Consider the following 16,534-nt stretch of genomic DNA (forward strand, 5'->3'; position numbering starts at 1 on the left):
ATTTAGGATTTGGTTTGAATCTCCTGGCTGAACGTCGTGGTTTATCAATACTCCCCCCATCGGGTGGACTCTTGTCCTCAAGGTCCACATTCGAAAATTGCTCCAGCAATGATTGATGCCTCTCCCACGTGGCCTCTTCAGCTGGCAAATGTTTCCATTGAACCAAGTGCTCTTCTTCAAACTTCTTACCTTGTTTGACCTAGCGGATATCTAGGATGTGCTGAGGCTCAAGTATGATCGTTCCTTCATCATTTATAGGCGGCAACTCAGTAGAAGGTCGTGTACTTTAGCCAATAAATTTCTTTAAGAGGGAAATGTGAAAAATTGGATGAATGCGGGCTCCCGCTGGCAACTGAAGTTTGTAAGCAACTGCTCTGATTTTTTGTAGCACCGAATACGGCCCATAAAATTGACTGGCAAGCTTTTGGTGGGCACGTTTAAAAACTGACTGTTGTCGATAGGGATGCAACTTGAGAAAGACCATTTCACCTACTTCGAACGTGACATCCCTCCTCTTTTGATCAGTTGTTTGTTTCATACGATTGATGGAAGCTTCCAGATTAACTTTGAGCTGCCGTAATAACTCGTCTCTATTATTCAGATGCTCATCCACTTCGTTTATGGAAGAAAGACCATTATGATAAAGTGGAATTGAGGGAGGTGGACGTCTGTATAAAGCTTGAAACGGAGTCATTCCTGTTGAGGCATGATACGTTGTATTATACCATAACTTAGCCCAAGGAAGATAGGCACTCCACTTGCTTGGCCATTGATGCACAAAACACCGAAGATACTGCTCTACACAGCGGTTAACTACTTCCGTTTGCCTGTCGGTTTACGGATGATAAGCGGAGCTAAGTTGTAATTTTGTGCCTGACATTTGAAAAACTTCTTGCCAAAACCTGCTAATGAAGACCGGATCACGATCACTAATGATAGACTTTGGCAAGCCATGCAACTTGATAACCCATTCCACAAATTTTTCAGCCACACCTTTTGCAGTAAAAGGATGAGTTAGAGTTAGAAAATGTGCAGCTTTACTCAACCTATCCACTACCACCAATATTGTGTCCTTGTCGTGGGGCATGGGTAGTCCTTCAATGAAGTCAAGAGTGATATCATCCCATACTTGGCAAGGAATGGGCAATGGTTGGAGAAGTCCCGCAGGTGAGAGTGTCTCGAATTTCATCCTCTGGCATATTGCACAGTGCTTAACGTATTCGTGAACTTCTCAATACATTTTTGGCCAATAAAATTGTTAAGCCAATGTTTGAATGTCCGCAACACTCCTAAATGCCCCCCGATCTTTGTGTCGTGAGCCTCATGTAGCAACTGTTTTCGTAACTCTCCTTGGGAAGGAATGAGTACTCTGCCTTTGAAGAAAATTAACCCCTATCGTTGTGTATAGGGCCCTTTGGTTTGACTCTTGGCCATTAGCGTGATTGACTGAATGTATGGGTCTCCTTCATATGCGTTCCAAACTTCATCCCATATGGTTATGGTGGGTAAATGGAGGTGATTGAGGACTGGACTGTTAGGCTTGCGTGAGAGGGCATCCGCAGCAGAATTTTCACGACCTGGGCGATAGGTGATCTCATACTCGTAGCCTAGTAATTTGGCTACCCATTTCTACTGCACTGGTGTTGCCAAACGTTGTTCCAGAAAATACTTTAAGTTGCGTTGGTTGGTTTGGATGAAGAACTTCCTCCCCAATAAATATGGTCGCCATGCGCGTATAGCCTTCACAATTGCAAGCATTTCTTTGGTGTAGGTGGACCATGAATTTTTTGTAAATCCTAGTGCACGGCTCATAAAGGCAATGGGTTTGCCTTGTTGAGTTAAGATTGCGCCTACTCCTTCCCCTGCAGCGTCCGTTTCTATGGTGAAGGGCTCATTAAAATTGGGCATGGCCAAAACAAGGGTAGTGGTCATCGCTCGATTGAGAGTCATGAAGGCTCCTTCGGCTTCCTTGTTCCATCTGAACTGCCCTTTCTTGAGGAGGTTGGTGAGAGGTCGAGCAATGATGCCATAGTTCTGAACAAATTTCCTGTAATATCCTGTCAAGCCTAAAAACCCACGTAATTCAAAAATATTAGTTGGTTGAGGCCATGCCACCATGGCGGCAATTTTATGATTATCAACCTTCACTCCTTGAGGCGTAACAATGTATCCCAAATATTCTAGCTCCTGTTGGCCGAATGCACACTTGCTGGTCTTAGCAAAAAATTGTTGTTGCCTCAAAATCTCCAAGGTTTGTTTAACATGCACCACATGCCTTTCCCAAGTAGAACTATATATGAGAATATCATCGAAGAAGACCAAAATAAACTTTTGAAGATAAGGTCGAAATATAGAGTTCATAATGGCTTGGAATGTAGAGGGTGCATTACATAGGCCAAACGGCATCACTAAATATTCGTAATGACCATTCTGAGTACGAAAAGCTGTTTTGAGAATGTCGGAAGGATTTACTCTTACTTGGTGGTATCCGGCCCTTAGATCGAGCTTGGTAAAGTATGAAGCACCATGTAATTCATCAAACATGTCGTCTACCATCGGAATGGGAAATCGATCCTTGATGGTGGCGGTATTGAGTGCGCAGTAGTCTGTGCAAAATCGCCAACTTCCATCTTTTTTCTTTATCAATAATACTGGCGATGAGAACGGACTAGTGCTTGGATGAATGAGGCCGGAATTCAGCATCTCCTGAACTTGTTTTTCGATTTCTTCCTTTTGAAAATGTGCATATCGATATGGCCATACATTGATTGGCTCGGTCCCCTCCTTGAGCGTAATGCAATGCCCAACCTCACGCACTGGTGGCAGACTTGTGGGCTCATGGAATACGTCCTCATAATCTTTAAGTATCCTTTGCATCTCTTGTTGTTTAAAATCAAATGGCGTAGCATGTGAGGCTGTTCCCAAGGTTGGTTGAATGTATATCGCAAATAAAGCATGGCCTTGGCGGAGCTCCTTCGATATTTCATTCGGTGTTGTCTCCTGAATTGCTCGCACGTCTACACCTTGCAATCTTCGGTCTTGGCTTTTCCAAGTAAAGTCCATGGTCAATTTCTTCCAGTCACAGACCACAAATCCGAGCATTTCAAGCCATTGCACACCAAGTACAAGGTCCAAACCTGTTAATGGCAGAGAAAAAAGGGTGAGGTAAAACTCGGTACCCTGCAGCTCTACTTGTACTTTATCGTAATGCCCTTGGCACTTTAGTTTTTCTCCATTGGCCACCCGGACAGAACCACTACTTCGTGAGGACCCATTTTTGCTGTTATGCGCTTGGTTTTGGGACTCGACCACCCCGTTAATGCATGCAACGTGATGTCGGGTTCTTGTTCAGGTTCTTGTACTTCCCCTGTATCTCCACCTTGGTCTTCCTCCAATGTTTGTTGATCAGTAATGTCTTCGCATATTACATTAGCCGTATGCCCCTCCAAGAGTAGTAACTGTGGCTTTTGACATTTATGCCCAGCGGTGAAGCGTTGGTTGCAATTGAAACAGAGACCTTGAGCCCTTCTCTTTCGCATTTCTTCCCATGTTAAACGCCTGATTGGAATAGCAGAACTAGCAAGAGTTGCACGCGTGGTTGATGGAAAGACTAGAGGAGCTCTTGTGGGTGGTGATCGCGCAAACCATTGCTGGCGTGCAAGTTGTTCGTCCCGCATTCGTGCCAGATTAATGGCCTCCATGAGAGATTGCGGTTTAAACATCCTCATCCCATCAGAAATCTCAACCTTCAAGCCACCCATGAATGTCCCTACTAACGCCTTTTGTGTCCATCCACGTACCTTATTGCCTAGCTTCTCAAACTCACGTTGATAGTCTCTCAATGTTCCCATTTGCCTAATCAGTGAGAGAGCTTCATCAAAGTCTTCGCATCCTGATGGTCCGAAGCGAGCCCATAATTCCTCTTCGAATTTTTCCCAAGAAATCATATGTCCTTCTTCATGTAACGTCCTGCGAAGCCACTGCCACCATTGTTTGGCTTCCCCTTCAAGGTGGTACGCCGCCATGGAAACTTTTTGGTTCTCTACAGTACCTTGGTATTCAAAGAATTGTTCCACCCAATTGAACCACTCTGTTGGATCGTCTCCAGAGAAGCGTGGAAACTCTAGCTTAACTGATTTGGACAAGACGACCATCCGCCCTCCATCTTGGTTTTCCCGGTGGTGATTGCCTTGATTTGAGGATTCCAGGTTAGTTAGCAATACATTGGAAAGTCGATTGAGAGTTTCCTCCATTCACTGTAGTCCTTCTTGTACAGCACCGAGTTCATACTCCAAGTGTTCAATACGCTCCTTGTTGGTTCCCATAGTAACCTGGCTCTGAGGCCAATGATAGGTCCCTTGTTAACGTATGTGACAATACTCAAGAAAATGTCCTCTTCGGATGAGGATGTACCTCAGTTTTTACTGGAATAAGTTTTGCTCCTTTCTCATTGATAACCCACGGCTGCTTAAACAGTAGTCCATGTTCACTAAACTGAAACAGAAACTGAAAAACAGAATTTGCCAAAACAGAGGAACATCCTAAGGCCACTACCAGTAGTCGATGCCTAACAATTGAAATAATGGAAATTGTAACAATTGAAATAATGGAAATTGACTCTACGAACTAACTGAAATAGAAATGCAGCAGAAGATAACATAAAATAGAAGATAACATCAAGCTGAAATGTCTATAACAGCTATGACCCAGTCCATACACGTATGCACGCCTTTTTCATGCACTACGTCCTTACGTCCCACTTGGATCGCCCTTCTAACCTCCTCCCAAATATTTAGAATTTGGTTTGAATCTTCTGGCTGAAGTCGTGGTTTATCATTAATGCTGAGAATCTTCACACGAATTCCATACATACTGATCACGTACGTCATTTGGAGGCATTTCATTTGTTTTATTTTTGGGGGGCCGGATGGGAAGAAAATTGAGGGCAAAAAGTCTTGTGGCGATGGCCTCTCTGAACTGCTCTTCAATACCGTGTACCAATTGAATTTGTTTTCCGTGGCCTCTATTCAATGCCTCGTGCCAATGATACTTTTTCTAAGAGGACTAGGGGCCAGAGTCTCTTGTCACATTCATAGACTTCTAGAGCTACAATTCATATCTCGAGAACAAGTGGACAACCTTTTCCACATCAGTGGAAAATGGTGAGATCGGAAGGCCTCCTCTGCAATCTGATCAACCATAAGATGGGCCATTTTGCTGTACAAATTTTAATATTAATACTCTTTCTTCATCTTAAATGTTATTATCTCAATTCATACACATCACTAAATCGGACCGACGAGGTTGAATGATTGCATTAGTTTAAAATTATGCTCACAGAGAGAGAGAGAGAGAGAGAGAGAGAGAGAGAGAGAGAGAGAGAGAGAGGGGGGGGGGGGGGGGGGGGGGGGGGGGGGGGGAGAGATTCGGATGGAGTGGTTGGCAATTGCTAGCTGCTTGTCGTGTATTCTTGACTTTCCGCCATTTCCAAGAGCCAGATCAATTAAATGACAAAAACTGAAAAGAGACTGTGGTGAAGTGGACTAGGGCGTGACTTTGGCACAAGCGCGCGCACGTACCTATATATATCCCTTTCCCCTTCTCTACGAAACCTCTATCCACAACCAGAAAGGAAATTATATATGCTCTTCCAAAATCACCCAACCTGTTATATGACTTATATCACGGCCAGCGTCTTTGCCTTGCTTCTCTTTATCTTCTTTCTATTTTCTAAGAGGAGAACTAAAAAAACTACACCTCAAAGAACACTTCCACCCGAAGCAGGTGGTGCATGGCCTATTGTCGGCCACCTCCACCTATTAGCAAGGTCAAACCCTGCCCATATAACCTTGGGTAATATGGCTGACAAGTATGGACCAATCTTCACTATCAGGTTGGGCATGCATAAAGCTATAGTGGTCAGCAATTCAGAGTTAGCCAAAGAATGTTTCACCACCAATGATAAAGCCTTTGCCAACCGTCCCAAAGCTGTGGCAACAGAACTTATGGGCTATAACTATGCCACATTCGGTTTGAGCCCTTATGGTCCCTATTGGCGCCAAGCTCGAAGAATAACCACACATGAGTTCCTTTCAAATCACCGCCTTGAGATGTTCAAACACATCGGAGAGTCGGAGGTAAACACATCTATAAAAGAAACATATGATCAACTCTTGGTCAATAACAACAAGCTCATGTTAGTGGAGATGAAGAGATGGTTCGGCAACATCACGCTAAACACTGTATTTAGAATGGTTGTAGGGAAGCGATTTGCTTGGGCTACCACCGAGGATGAGGATGAAGGAAATGATCTCCGGAGCCGAAAGGCATTTATAGATTTCTTCACGTTGGCCGGAAAGTTTGTGGTGTCAGATGCACTTCCATATATGAGATGGTTGGACTTGGGTGGGGACGAGAGGGCCATGAAGAAAGCCGCAAGAGAAATGGATCATGTGCTTCAAGGTTTACTAGAAGTACACAAACAAAGAAGGGTCTTGAGTGAGGTGAAGAACGGACACCATGACTTTATGGATGTGATGCTATCCGTTGTCATAGATAACGAAGAAATCTTCGAAGAGAACGAAGAGATTTCTAGTTTTGATGTTGATACAATCACCAAAGCTACTTGTCTGGTACGATCGTTAATTATACTTTCATTAATCAAAATAATTAATCAATTATCCACTAGTGTCTACTATCATATGCATTGGCATTCCTAGGATTAGTTCAAAGGTTATTGTTAGCTCATATTTTGGCAAGATCATATTTAAAAAAGACCCCATAAGAAGAAAACAAAAACAGGTTTAGGAATTGCTATAACACTTGAAAGTGTGGTTTCTTCTCTCTCCACAGTGTTTCAACACATTGCTAGTTTGTATATTATAAGTAGCAATGTGTAGCGATTCAAGTTTCAACACATTGCTACAACACGATGTAGTCTAAGATCTGAAGCTGCATATCTGTACATGTAACGCCCCAAACCCGGGTGGCTTGGAGAATTAGTACCTGTCACTCATAAACATGTCTCCCAACACATCCAAAGGATAATCTCCAACAACTTCATAAATGAAAATCAATCTCAAATCTTCTCAATAATCTCATTACAGACTCCACACAATCTTTAATGCAATAATAATGAATCAAAGGGGTCCATAACTTCCCGATAGTCATAACAAACCAACTAAATATTTCATAAATCTTACTAAACTCAAGACATAAATAAAACCCAAAGATATTAAAACTAAGAACACCAGAAGTCCTTCTTCTACCAACATCTCCTCAGCTTTAGACACAAAGAGCATTCTAATCCAGGTCCTCATTTGGACTCACCACATCATCTGAAAAATATTATAATGATAGGGGGTGAGTTATCAATAACTCAGTAAGCAGAAATCATATGCTAGCGTGCAAACATGAGCATTTATCAAGGAGAGTATGCAGAAACAAAATATTTTTCTAGAGTTATCATGCAGAACAGAACATATTTTCAAAATAACAGAGCGATGGTTTTAAAACAAGTAAAACCCATGGTACTTTGGCATAACATAAACTGAGTATCATCATCAAATCAAAACAGAGCATCAAACAGAGCAGAGACCATGTTTCACCCCCGTGGTAGGGTTGTGCTAACCCCGGTGGCCAAACCAGGCAGAGACAGAGGTGAAATCTTTCCTTTATTCTTCTCGGAGCCCCGAGTGTGCACACAGGAAAGACCACAATAAAACCACTTTGTTTCCAAAGTGGGTGCACTCAGAGACGGAGAAGTTGGTACCAACCCAAGCAGAGCAGAGCAGAGCAAAGCAGAGACAGAGTCAGATACGAAAACCAGTACACCATGCCAAAGGTTTTCAAATGTTATATCAAAATAATACAGAGTACCGAAACAGAATCAGACAGTTTACCGACACTGAACACAAAAGTCAGAACATCTTTCTAAATAAATGTACAACTTTTCATATTCTCAATATCGCTCATTTTTCAGATTTCAGAAACCACATGACAGAATTTAGCTCATGTCTACACAATGCATGCCAGAACATATTTTTCCTTTTTCGTACAGATTTCATGAGTATGCAGATGAGTGACCGAGGTTGATCTTTATTTTCACAAGTTCCCAACACAACACAAAATATGCAAAGTTTTCAGAAAATCAACCTCAGTCTTATTAACTTGTATAAAACCTAGCATAGGAACCCCGCTTACCTGACTCCTGCAGCGTATTATCTATGACTTGAATACGATCTCTATCCGTCTCGCCACCTATTCATAAGATAATAGAAACTAAATATTAAAGTCCAACAATACACAATTGGTCTTAAACAACTCAAGAACTCAAACTCTAGACCATAATTCAACGAGTTTAATCAAACTTAACTAGCCAAATAACAATCCGGACAGCCCACACTTCGACCCAAAATATTCTATACTAAACTCAGTACGTTGGCTTTAAGTGGAGACTGATTCGGAACTGAAAAAGTGTTTGCTGAAAGTTGGCTTGACAGTTGGCTCGAGCCAAGTTCGCTCGACAGTCTGCTCGAGCGAAGGCAAGTCAGAGAGGTTCGCTCGAGTCTTGCTCGACACTCCGCTCGAGCTAAAGGAAGACAGAGAGGTTCGCTCGAGTCTCGCTCGACACTCCGCTCAAGCCAGTGCTCATTTGGCTGTTCGCTCGAATCGCGCTCGACAGTCTGCTCGAGCGAAGTACGCAGATTTTGCCAACAAAACCAGTTTACACTACACAAAGCACTCTTCTTTCCATTCCCAACTCCATAACATAAAGTATAAACTAACACTTCCAAATATTTTCTCCACCACCAGTCCAACAATTCCACTACAATGAAACTTCAAATAATCCAAACCTAGGACAAAACACCAACCCGAAATACTCACCACGCAACAACCAGAAAAACTCACAAAAACTACTCAAACTCACAGCCCAAAACAGATATTGCATCAAAAAGAAGATAAACCAAACCCAAAACTAAGAAGCAGAAATCGCACGGTTACAGAAGGAGAAACCGATACTTGGATGAGAAAGAAACCCTTACCAATCGAAAATGGAGGGGATGCGAATTGATGCCCGTGAGTTGCAGACGGAAACCAAAATGCAGAAATGGAGGAAAAACAGAGTATAGCAGACGGCAACACTCGGGAAACCAGAAGCAATGCAGCAACAGAAATCCACGTGAGGAGGTCTAGGGCATGGGATTCGGAAACTCAAACTAATGCCAGTAACCAGAAACAAAGATGAAATCGAAAAGAGAAGAGGGAGACGTGGGAGATATGGGAGACGTGGGAGACGAGAGAGAGTTGCTGGAGAAACTTAAATAATAACTGAAAATGCGAAGAGAAAGGGAGAAAGTGACGGAGATGGAGGAAGAGAACTACTAACCTCCCTAAAACGACGCCGCTTGGTGGTCTCACTAAGCACTGAAATGGCTGGGCCATTTCCACGCACGGTTCCAAGCCACTTTGACAAAGAAACTGGGCCTTACAGTACATATGTTCTTCCTAATAGTCAATACTCGCCCACTGGACTATGACCTTAAAGGGTTATTCTAATATCTCTTAACTTTGCCGCTTTTGCAGTCCCTTATCTTAGGGGGCATAGATACAACAGCTGTGACTTTGACATGGGCTCTCTCTCTACTTCTTAACAACCGAGAGGCTCTAAAGAAAGTCCAACAAGAACTAGACCTCCAGGTTGGCAAGGAAAGGCAAGTTAAAGATTCGGACATGAAAAATCTAATCTATCTTCAAGCAGTCATCAAAGAAACAATGCGTTTATACCCTGCAGCCCCACTTTCTTTGCCGCATGAGTCCACTGAAGATTGTACTTTGGCTGGTTACCATGTCCCAGCCGGCACACGTCTTCTTGTTAATCTAGCAAAGATCCAACGAGACTCACATGTGTGGCCCGATCCAACCGAATTTCATCCAGAAAGGTTCCTTACTACCCACAAAGATATCAACGTTAGGGGACAGAATTTTGAATTGATACCATTTGGCAGTGGTAGAAGAATTTGCCCCGGAATCTCGCTTGGGATGCAACTGATTCAGCTCACACTTGCTACCTTCTTGCATGCTTTTGACCTTTCAACTCCTTCAGCTGAACCAGTAGATATGGTTGAGAAAGCCGGAATTACCTCCATGAAAGCAACACCACTCGAAGTCCATCTCATTCCACGCCTTCTTGCTCCGGGATACATATTGCATAACTAGTCTGAAGCATCAGTCTTTGAAGCGGTCTGCGATCCACACATTCAGAAAATATGACTCTGCGCAAACTAGAATATACACACACAAACACGCGCTTGATCATGTAATTTCATACGCTACAAATATAAATTGTTAAACTTTGCCAGATTATTGTCTGTCTCGGGTGGAAAACTAGTGCAAATAATGAAGTTACTGTTCGTAGGCCCGCACGTCCTCCGCCGTGGACGTATCCCAAACCACACCAAGTATCTCCCTCCAGGAAGTGCAATGCCTTTCAACACCTCAAAACTAGTCGCACCGCAACCCTTGTTTAATACGAAAAAAACAGATAAGTTTCATTGTTCTTTCTCTTTATCTTTCATTGTGTTCCTATTTATTCGTTAAATGCCAATCCCATGGAATCTAGGAGTACCATCACTTAGAACACTAGAGTGACAGCTTGGCAAATCCCAGCCGAGCAATGCAGCTCACCCGGGAAAAAAGCTTGACAAGCACCGATCACATTAGTTTTCAAAAATCCCAATCGAGCACTCGAGATAACCCGGGCCAGCTCCATTGCTCGCCCGGGTAGCCAGCCTAGCGTGTTCTTAACCCCCTGTCGCTCAGAACACCTGGATGAGCAATGCGGCTCGCCCAAGAAACTATCACTAACCCGCTAGCACTCGGAAAGTCCTAGGAGGGCAATGTAGCTCACCCAAAAGACAAGCAAGGAACTAAACCCGCTTGCAGATAGAAAGTCTCCTGCGAGCAATGAGCCTGTCAGAGCAATGCTGAAGGCGGATAACCGTGAAGCTCACGGCCTGGGCTCTAAACACCTAGCCCGCTCAAACAAGGGCTGGCGATGTAACGCCCCGTTCCCGAGGGTCCGGAGAGTTAACTCATGTCACCTAAAATCAACTCCAATTATGCGTTTAAAATAAACCAGAGTCTCCATAACATATTAAGCTATTTGTTCAACACAAATATCCATGTTCCTACGTAAGGGCACATCAATGGTGTCTCGTCGTTATACATAACTTTTTCACAAAACTAGAAATATTCATTGCTCAACATACCAAAGTCACATAAAATATCAATACTACCAAAAAGTCATTCTCCAAAAGTCATTGCACCCTAAGGCACTTAGTCTTCTATGATCCACAAAACTTGCAAATACTCCCTATTCCTGATTCTCAGCTGTAGCATCAAAATTATCTGAAACATATTATGAAGACAGGGGTGAGTTATCAACAACTCAGTAAGCAGAGAACATATACTAGTATGTAAACATGAGCCTTTTCAGAAAGTTCAGTATGCAGAAACAAAGACATTTTATTTTTATATGCAGATCTCATAAAAACATGTTATCAGAAACTCAGATCGACTTTTCAATCTTTTCATACTCAAAATCAACAATTCAATTTCATATTCAAAAACACTTTGGCATAACATAACTGAACATTTTCATCTTATCATATCATATCATATACCATGTTTAACCCCCGTGGTAGGGTTGTGCTATCCCCGGTGGCCAAACCAGGCAGTATCATGTGGTGAAACTTCTCCTTTTTCAATCTCGGAGCCCCGAGTGTGCACACAGGAAAGAACACGTAAAAAGACCACTTTGTTTCCAAAGTGGGTGCACTCATATCATATCATGGTGGTACCAACCATATCACGTGAACAGTATCCTCATATCAGAACCATATTCAGAATAGATAAGTATGCCAAAGTTTTATCATATCCATATCATATCCAAACACGTGCGAAGCATATTCATATCATTTCTATTTGATCAAAAACAGATCCAAATCATTTCATATCACATGCATAAAATTTTCAATGATATCATATTCGCTCTTTTGCATATTTCAGAAACATGTCAAATATTGCTCATGTCTACACATTTCATGTCAAAAACATTTCTTTTCTCTTTCATACGTATCTCATAAGGGAATGCAAAACATATACTGAGGTTGTTTTCACTTTTTCTTTTTAAAACAACATGCACATTTTTACAAATCAACCTCTGTTCATTTCTTTTTATGCAAATCTAGCATAGGAACCCCGCTTACCTGGACTTCTTAGCTTTTCGAAAATTTCCTCAACAATGCCGAACAAAAATTAATCGTCACCTATAAGATAATCACGTAAATTTCCATAAGTCTCTAATAAATCTCGTATTTCGATATTCAAGCCTACAACTTCTAAAATAGCCTATTTTTAACTCCTCAAACTCGAAATTCTCATTATTCTCACAATACCAACATCACTTTCTAAACTTATCAATATCCGGCTTCAACTAAACATTTAATTCTAACTTATTTACGAAAGAGATCTTACTATAATTTATAATACAAAGTAACATAACTATAATAAATTCATTATAATTAGAAATTCATACTTTTGTTTAAATAATAATAAATCAAAGATATTCTTTTAAAAGGATATGTTAAAATATTCTTTTTAAGTGTTACTTATCAATCTACTCATTAACTATTCCAATAGAATATAAGCCCTATAAAAAAAATACCCATTTACAAAATAAATTCATGCGTCTACGCCTAAATAAAACATACTTTACAACCCACGCAATATACTCATGATTTCAAATCTGAAGTACATAACATAAACTTAATTAAGCTAACACCCTAACACTAACCTTGGAGGCGTACTATACGAGGACAGAAAATAAAAACAAAACAATATTATTTCCTACTATTAAGTTAACATAATTTACGTATACATTCGTATATATATATACATATATATATATATATATTTACACCAGAAAAATTGATTACATCCGCATATATATACACACATATATATATCTATTTACACCAGAAAAATGAATTTACGTATACATCTACCTATATATATATATATGTAAGTACACAAAAAAATTGATTACTTCACACAGTGCGGCGGAAGCACTTACGGAGAGATGGGGGAGCACGACGGCGTGGAGCTGAGGCTGGCTACGGCGGACGAGGGTGGCGCCTGATCACTAGCTGCGAGGGCAAGAGAAAGAAAAGAGAGAAAGACACACGGTGAGAGGACGAGGGAGAGGACGAAAGGCAAGGACCACCATTGGAAGTGGTGCGAGCTCACCGTGGGATGAGGCAGTGTGCGGCAGACCGGGGTGAAGGAATGTCCTCACCGGCGGTTTCTGTGGGGGCACGGCACGGTGTAGCTTCCGATGGAGCGTGACTGCAGCGGCTTGGATGGTGGCTGAAATGCTCTGTTTTTTATATCTAAAACAGGGGAAACCGAAATCTGCAATGGAGGTTACGGCACGTTGGGCAGCAGCTTCGGTGGCTGGGCAGTGGACACGGTGGTGATTTTCAGAGTGGCTGAAGAACATGAAGAGGTAGTTGCGGCACTGAAGTTAGGTCAAGGATGCTCAACACCAATATATATATGCTATAAGAAGTAAGGAAATAAAACCTAGAGGAAAAGTGAGGAACGGACTTGCATGGAAATGGGAATGAGAACGTGAGCTTAAACGACGTAAGGCGTGACCCCGTGCGACAGTTTATGGAGCCATAAACCACGTGCATGAGTGTTAGTGGCTGGGTCTCACAGGCGAAGGCAAGCAAGGCAAGGCAGTCAGTCAGATCCACATATTGAGAGTTTCGGTTGAGCAATGAGCCCTCCTGAGAATCGATCAAGGCAACCATTAATGGAGTTCACCCAAATCATACACAACTTACCTGAGCTATGAAAAATGGGATCAATGAAGCTTAGTAATTTCATAATTAAAGTTTAGTAATTTGTTTTTGGAAAACTTATTATACATGTCCTTCGAGTTTGATATTTTTCGTACTGATCCGGAAGTTAAAAGGTTTCAAAATGATCTTTAGGGTTAAGATCCCGATATTAAAATAATCCCTCCATCCCATAGGAAATCAGAGTATGTATGCAAATTGGATTTTACTCTCTTATGAAAGTGACTATTCATGTCAAAATAAGTCGATTATCATTATAAATAGTTATTTTTATCGTTAATAATTTCTCATAAATGTTTTTTTTAGTGATATATATATATAGACATATAAAGTGGACCTTACAATATTTAGTGAACAGTTAATGCTATCCAAAAATTTAATTTGAACGATTATAAATATTGTAAGGTCTATTTTATATAACTAACTTTCTTATCTTAAGCTTGAAACTCTTAAGAGATCAAAATGAAATTGATCATTGACAAAAATTTGAGGAGAATAGCGCTATGCTTAATTTATATGCACCTGACGTGGGGCTTTTCCAATTTGCAGTTTCCAATTTAGACGGCCTGTTGTCTTATCTATATCAATATATGTGAAGAGTCTATTTAGTGACACCATTATCATATCTGTTACGTCGAGTGACATAGAAACCAAATTCGTTTTCACACACGTCTATAAGCTGACAAATGATCCTAGGTAGGGGTGGGCTCCGACTCCGACGGAGTCGGAGTTGGCATTTCCGACCTCCGACTCCGACAAAAGTCGGAGTCGAATTTTCCCTCCGACTCCGACTCCGACTCCGACTCCGAACGTAGTCGGAGTCCGATTCCGATCGGAGGTCGGAGCCCCGAACTCCGATCGGAACTCCGATCGGAGGTCGGAGCCCCGAACTCCGATCGGAACTCCGATCGGAGTTCGGAGCTCCGACTCCGAATAAAATTTCCGAACTCCGAACAAAATTTTGTTCTTTTTTTTATTATTATTTAAATTTTATTGTTCAATTTCGTTTCAGATAGTGAGCAACATATATATTTTTTTTAAAAGTGAAACGATCTACAAATATTTGGTTTATTCAAGAGTTCTCAATAATTTAAATATTCGTTCTGATTTTGTTACTGAATTTTGATTATATCTTTAATTGTTTTATGTCCGCCTGAAATTTAGCATTAAAAGTGCTCATGACTCATGAGTTGAAAATTACATAAATTTAAAATTTTATAAAAAAGAATGATGGTACGAATTTCTATAATTCGATTAATTTCAGTTGGATAATAAATTCTAAACGTTTGAGAGAGGATGAATAAGTACTAATAGAAATTATAGAATAAAGAGTACTTATCTCACGTCTTTGCTCTGGATATAACTACATAAATATAACTATATAAATAGTTTAAAAAGTAAATAACATGTATGATGTAGCCATAAGTTATAACAGTCTCATTTATAACGTAATAACAATATGACTATAATTTGAAATATAACTACAATTCGATTAAACACGGATTTCAGTCAAATACTTTTTGTTCCATTGGTCATGCCTGAAATGAAGATAGAAAGTAGCAATCAATAGATGAAAAAAAATTGATAATAAAAAATTGAATACGGTAAAAGAATAATTTTATTCTTACCAAGAAAAGAGGTTCTCCCAACTCCATCCCAACTCTCAAGTAGCGTCCGTTCCAGACTCTCAATCATCGGTAATTATGTTAGGGTTCACAATTAGATCTATAAAATCATAAAAATTAGAAGTTAGAAACATTAAAAATAATTAAATCATCATTTAAAAGCATATAAACTTACCCAATTCAAGCCTATAGCTCTCGGCATCAACGCCAACGGTATCTAGTCCAATAGGCGTTTCACTTATCCAATTCTGTGTGCAAACAGGGCCTCCACGGTTGACGGTGACAATGAACTCCGATAAGCATCCAACACGCGACCTCCAGTGCTAAATGCCGACTCTGAGGCAACTGTAGTGACAGGAATGGCTAGCACATCTCGGGCCACACGAGAAAGGACTGGATACTTGGTGGAATTAACTTTCCACCAAGTTAATAACTGAAATACATCACTAGGTGCCTCGACAGCTTCCATAAAATATCGTTCAACCTCAGATATACAATGCATAATATTCCTTGTTGACATGAGTTGATGATACTGCTGTATAATACGATTGCCTCTAACCCCTACAGATGGGTCAGTATCACCTGAGGAAACTGTCAATCCTGTCGGCCTCGAATGTGAGGAGCTACCAACTGCGGATGAAGGCTGAGCACTAGTACTGTAGTGATGATATAAGTCATCAACATCACTTTTTAACAATTTAATAAACTCTGCAGCCTTCACTGCCCCGAGGACGGAATTTACCCAAAATTCTAGAACGGCCAACTTAACTCGGGGGTCAAGGATCACAGCCACAAATAGCAATCTATTTATCTTCTCAATATTCCCCCAATATTTATCATATTTGATCTTCATCCTCGTAGCCATAGCAGATAACAATCCAGCAGAGTCAGTACAACTATTTTCCAACTGGAAGTGAAGCTCCGAGAGCTCGTTGAAAAATGAGTTCGCAGTCGTATATTTGGATCCAAATAGCCGCATGGTTA

At 41.0% G+C, this 16,534-nt stretch overlaps 1 protein-coding gene across 1 annotated transcript; it reads left to right on the forward strand.

Moving 5' to 3' along the window:
• Positions 1-5,672: 5,672 nt before the first annotated feature.
• Positions 5,673-10,218, forward strand: LOC121242207 (cytochrome P450 CYP82D47-like). Its single transcript, XM_041140100.1, has 2 exons — positions 5,673-6,632; positions 9,586-10,218. Exons 1-2 carry the CDS (start codon positions 5,673-5,675, stop codon positions 10,216-10,218), a joined length of 1,593 nt encoding a protein of 530 aa, XP_040996034.1.
• The last annotated feature ends 6,316 nt before the right edge of the window (positions 10,219-16,534 follow it).

Source organism: Juglans microcarpa x Juglans regia, chromosome 8D (assembly GCF_004785595.1).
Source record: "Juglans microcarpa x Juglans regia isolate MS1-56 chromosome 8D, Jm3101_v1.0, whole genome shotgun sequence".
In the NCBI taxonomy this organism is placed as follows: Eukaryota; Viridiplantae; Streptophyta; class Magnoliopsida; order Fagales; family Juglandaceae; genus Juglans; species Juglans microcarpa x Juglans regia.

Coding starts and splice junctions, on each gene's coding strand:
- LOC121242207 (XM_041140100.1), top strand. CDS start 5,673: ATGACTTATATCACGGCCAGCGTCTTTGCCTTGCTTCTCTTTATCTTC. Junction 6,633..9,585: donor TCACCAAAGCTACTTGTCTG/GTACGATCGTTA, acceptor CCGCTTTTGCAG/TCCCTTATCTTAGGGGGCAT.